General features: G+C 47.4%; 1 protein-coding gene across 1 annotated transcript in view; it reads left to right on the plus strand.

Annotated features, from left to right (window-relative positions):
• Positions 1–5557, plus strand: part of EIF3B (eukaryotic translation initiation factor 3 subunit B) — a 30004-nt gene that overhangs the window by 2500 nt on the left and 21947 nt on the right. The window contains exon 2 of the mRNA XM_017892352.1: positions 4508–4725. Within this exon, the coding sequence (XP_017747841.1) occupies positions 4508–4725 (218 nt within the window). The remainder of the gene's footprint in view (positions 1–4507; positions 4726–5557) is intronic.

Raw genomic sequence — 5557 nt, forward strand, 5'->3', positions numbered from 1 at the left:
CCTTTGAGACAGAGTCTCGCTCTGTTGTCCAGGCTGGAGTGCAGTGGCATGATCTCAGCTCACTGCAAGCTCCGCCTCCCGGGTTTACGCCATTCTCCTGCCTCAGCCTCCCGAGTAGCTGGGACTACAGGCGCCCGCCTCGTCGCCCGGCTAGTTTTTTGTCTTTTTAAGTAGAGACAGGGTTTCACTGTATTAGCCAGGATGGTCTCGATCTCCTGACCTCGTGATCCGCCCGTCTCGGCCTCCCAAAGTGCTGGGATTACAGGCTTGAGCCACCGCGCCCGGCCAATTCTGCTATTTTTTAAAAAGTACTATTTGAGCCCATCGAATTCACAGATTTCTAATATGTAAATTATTTCTGGAATTGGGAAGAGTTAGAGGATGCTAATATGACCACAAGGTTGGCCAGGCTGGGTGATGACTATGGGTCCTCAGGGGGCCCACGTGGCCCTGAAGGTGCAGTGTTGGCCAGAGTGACAGGTGAGGCATCTGGTCCTGAGGACTAAGGCTCAGCAAGCAGGCTTTGTCATGGCCCGCCTGGTTGTGGTAATGCAGGTGGGTTGTGTGCATTATGAGAAGAGCTGCCCTTCAGGGTCAGTGTGCAAGATAGTATATGAGTGTGTCAGTTCTTTCCAGAAGGGCCGAGTCTTCCAAGGAGCAGACCAAAGGTGGCCCGGAGCCCCTGTCTTGCCTTCTTATTTTTTTGGGGCAGATTAGCATCTCAAACTGTAATCAACCTTTCAGTTTAATGTTTCAGCTGATCAGGATTTTAACTCTAAATGTCTTTTTTGCATTATTAGCTATTCTTTCTGTTTGCTATTTAGTGTTGAGAATTGTTCTCTTCTTTTTTTCCTGGAGACAGGTTGGGAATCTGTGAGCCACGTGTCACCGATGCTTGGGCCGAGAGTGATCAAGGCGATGTGTCTTCATGGTGTAGTTACTTCATTTGTTTCCTTCCTAGGTGTGGGCTGGTTCTCCTAGACTAGACGCTTTGAGCTTGTGGGAAGGAGTACGCAGTGTGTGTAAAAGCTAAGCTTTTTATTGCAAGCCTTATAAATTCAGATCAGGCTTGTCAGGCCATTTAATTGTATGGTAAGTGCTTTAGAAGTTACCCCGGCATTTGACTAGTTTCCATAGCAGGGTGTCCGGCACTGCAGTGACTGGCAACTGCCTTTTCCCTTTTTTTTTTTTTTTAAATCTCTTGTTCCTCTCAATTTTAGCATCTTTGAAAATAAAATGGAGATTATTTTTTAAGGTAGCATTTTCAATATTTCCTTTTTTTTTTTTTCTTGAGATGGAGTCTCACACTCTGTTGCCCAGGCTGGAGTACAGTGGCTCACCGCAGTCTCTGCCTCCCCAGTTCAAGCGATTTTCCTGCGTCAACCTCCCGAGTTGCTGGGATTATAGGCACCCATCACCACTCCTGGCTAATTTTGTATTTTTAGTAGGGACAGGGTTTCACCATGTTGGCCAGGCTGGTCTCAAACTCCTGGCCTCAAGTGATTTGCCTTCCTCAGCTTCCCAAAGTGCTGGGATTAGAGGCGTGAGCCACCATGCCTTGTCAATTTTCAATATTTCTGAAAGTGTTTTTTTTTGGTGTGTGTGTTTTTTTTTTGAGACGGAGTCTTGCTCTGTCGCCCAGGCTGGAGTGAGCCACCATGCCCGGCCAACTTTTGAGAATAAATAAAGCGAAGAATATTTTCTGACATCTGCACATTTAGTATGTTGAAATTATTATTATTTTTCGAGATGGAATCTCACTCTGTCGCCCAGGCTGGAGTGCAGTGGCGCAATCTTGGCTCACTGCAATCTCCATCTCCCGGGTTCAAGCAATTCTCCTGTCTCAGCCTCTCAAGTAGCTGGAATTACAGGCGCCCACCCCCATGCTTGGATCTTTTTTTTTGTTTTTTTTTTTTGAGACGGAGTCTCACTCTGTTGCCCAGGCTGGAGTGCAGTGGCCGGATCTCAGCTCTGCAAGCTCCGCCTCCCGGGTTTTCGCCATTCTTTTGCCTCAGTCTCCCGAGTAGCTGGGACTACAGGCGCACGCCACCGCGCCTGGCTAGTTTTTTTGTATTTTTTTGGTAGAGACGGGATTTCACTGTTAGCCAGGACGGTCTCGATCTCCTGACCTTGTGATCTGCCTGTCTCGGCCTCCCAAAGTGCTGGGATTACAGGCTTGAGCCACCGCGCCCAGCCTTTTTTTTGTATTTTGATTAGGGACAGGGTTTCACCATGTTGGCCAGGCTGGTCTTGAACTCCTGGCCTCAGGTAATCTGCCTGCCTTGGCCTCCCAAAATGCTGGAATTACAGGTGTGAGCCACTGAGCTTGGCCCTGTCCTAAATTCTGACTGTGATGCTTTCCAGACGCCCTGCAAGGCATTTCATCACATTGAGGACAGCTTCACGTACCACTAAGAAAAAAATACTGTTACTTAAATTCTGTGGGCATGGCAGCTCCCACCTGTAGTCCTTCCTACTTAGGAGGCTGAGGCAGGAGGTTTGCTAGAGCCCAGAAGTTCGAGGCTAGCCTGGGGAGCATAACAACACCCTGTCTCTTAAAAAAAAAAAAAAAAAAGCTGTTTCAGGAACTTGTATATTCTCCAGTCTCCTAGTTTAAGTGCAGGTCTCTGCCCTGATAGTGTTTTTCTAAAAGGCTGTTTGTGATATAATAAGAAATGTGTATTTGGGCTCTGCCCTGGTTCTTGGCACACAACGTCTAAACGCTTGGAATCTCCAAAGTGATAAGTGTCTTTTTGTTTTTTTTTTTTTTTGAGGCGGAGTCTCGCTCTGTCGCCCACACTGGAGTGCAATGGCGCAATCTCGGCTCACTGCAAGCTCCGCCTCCCGGGTTCACGCATTCTCCTGCCTCAGCCTCCCGAGTAGCTGGGACTACAGGTGCCCGCCACCTCGCCTGGCTAGTTTTTTGTATTTTTAGTAGAGACGGGGTTTCACCATGTTAGCCAGGATGGTCTCGATCTCCTGACCTCGTGATCTGCCCATCTCGGCCTCCCAAAGTGCTGGGATTACAGGCTTGAGCCACCGCGCCCGGCCTCCTGTTAGTGTCTTTTTGTAGACAGGTGAGATGATTGATGTCTGGGGCTCCTTGCCAGGGAACCAACCATGTGATTAGAGGGCAAGAACTTTTAGGTCTCCCCCTGCCCCCCAGAAGGAAGAGGGCTGAAAGTTGAGTTGATCACTGGTGCTCAGTGATGTCATTAATGTACACCTATGTAATGAGATCTTCCTAGAAACCAAAAAGGACCAGGTTCCGGGGGCTCCACGTAGCGGGACAGGTGGAGGCTCCTGCAGGGTGGCGGCCTGGAGAGCACAGGGAGGCTCTGCGCTTCTCCTCCATCTGCCTCTTCGTCTGTATGCTCTGTAATGTCCGTTATAATAAGCTGGCAAGCCTAGCTTCCTGAATTCTGTAAGCTGCTGTAGCAAATTAATGGAACCCAAGAAGCGGGGGGTAGTGGGAGTTCTGCTTTGTAGCCTGTCGGTCAGAACTGGAGGTGACAGCCCACTGCTTGCGATTGCCGTCTGAAATAGCCGCCAGTCTTTGGGACTGAGCCTCCAGCCTGTGGGATCTGGTGCTGATTCACGGTAGATAGTGTCTGAATTGGATTAAGTTGAGGACACCCAGATGGCAGCCCCTGGAAAACTGCTTGATGTGGGCCCCACATCTGGTGTCAGAAGTGTTGTGTTGAGTGTTGTGTTAGTAGGAAAAACACTTTGCTATTTCCTTGTCTCCTGCAGTTCAGCTGTTTATCCTTAGAGCTTTTTAACGTAAGGAATATTGGGCAAGGAGTTGTTCTGGACGAAGGTGCCTGGTGATGGGCTGTTTGCAGTGGAGAGAGGTGGGGAAGCTCACCCCAGGCGTGCTTCCTCTTTGTTTTTTTTTTCTTGATTCACTTGTGAATGGCCATCCAGTTCACGGCCTGAAAACATGAAAATCACTGGGAACAGGAGGTGGGAGAAGAGTTACTACTTTCATCCCAATTCACTCGAAAGAGGTTCCTCCTTGAATAATTTCTAGTAATTTGTATTCACAACACAAATGTGCTGTGAATAAATTGAGCATTTAAATATTTACTTGTTTGCTGAAATCTTCTGTAAAAAGTCAGTTTTCACTGACATTGGGATGGGATTCTGCCTGGACGTTGCTAGAAACGTTTCAAAACCTAGGGATCTCTGGAAGCTCTAATAATGGATATTCTTTAGATTGTCGTCTTCATTTGCATTTTGCATTCTTAAAAGCTTTTTGTTGTTATTCTCTTGTAGTCTTTGGTTATTGCCAGAACTTAATTGACCTATCTTGACTACATGTCCATCAAAGGGAGAGGGGAGCGTTCCAGTCCCCGCCGCACTCGTGTTTAAAATCTGAACCAAGCCAGGGTTAGGATTTCTTTTGCTCATATTGAAAGCATTTAGACGATTCATTGCCTCTTCTTGGAGACTTGTTTAGTGTGCTTAGTTAATGTATTAATATTTTTCTTGGTAAAAATGATCATTTGAAAAATCTCTCTCTGGTTCAGAATTACTGGGAGATGTCCTCAAAGACCGGCCCCAGGAAGCGGACGGAATCGATTCGGTGATTGTAGTGGACAATGTCCCTCAGGTGGGACCTGACCGACTTGAGAAGCTAAAAAATGTCATCCACAAGATCTTTTCCAAGTTTGGGAAAATCACAAATGATTTTTATCCTGAAGAGGATGGGAAGACAAAAGGGTGAGTGTTCTCCCGTTGGAGAAGTCTCATCTGTGTCTGGCACGTCGTGATGAGGGAGTGTTGCAGGAGCTCCCTGCAAACACAGCTCCTGCCTCACCCAGGCATGTGGGCCGTTCACTTCTTCAGGCTGCCCTCAACTGGAAGCTCTCCAGAGCAGTGAATGAGAAGATGATAAAGTTTAAGTTAAGGTTTTAAAGTTTTTTAAAATTACCTAGAATAGACCAGCATCGTGGCTTACGCCTTAACTCCCAACACTCTTAAAGCCTGAGGCCAGGAGTTGGAGGCTGCAGTGAGCTATGATAACGTAGCTGCACTCCAGCCTGGGTGACAGAACAAGACATCTGCCTCTAAAATAAATAAGTGAAGTAAAAACTAACTAGAATAGTTTTAGTTTCTAGAAAAATTATCAAATGCAGGTAATGCTGCTGCATTTTCTGTGTTGGGCAGCCAATTGAGGGATGGCCTCTTGACCCTCAGTTACTCATGTTACAGTGAAACATTCTCTGAGGTCCTTTCTAGTCTTGCCTGTAATACACAATATTAGACTTTTTTTTATTTTTATTTTTTTGAGACAGAGTCTCGCTTTATCGCCCAGGCTGGAGTGCAGGGGCCAGATCTCAGCTCACTGCAAGCTCCGCCTTCCCGTTTACGCCATTCTCCTGCCTCAGCCTCCGAGTAGCTGGGACTACAGGCGGCCACCACCACGCCCGGCTAGTTTTTTTTTTTTTTTTTAGTAGAGGCGGGGTTTCACCATGTTAGCCAGGATGGTCTCGATCTCCTGACCTCGTGATCCGCCCGTCTCGGCCTCCCAAAGTGCTGGGATTACAGGCTT

The sequence above is a fragment of the Rhinopithecus bieti genome, unplaced genomic scaffold (assembly GCF_001698545.2).
Source record: "Rhinopithecus bieti isolate Rb0 unplaced genomic scaffold, ASM169854v2 scaffold_1017, whole genome shotgun sequence".
Classification (NCBI taxonomy): Eukaryota; Metazoa; Chordata; class Mammalia; order Primates; family Cercopithecidae; genus Rhinopithecus; species Rhinopithecus bieti.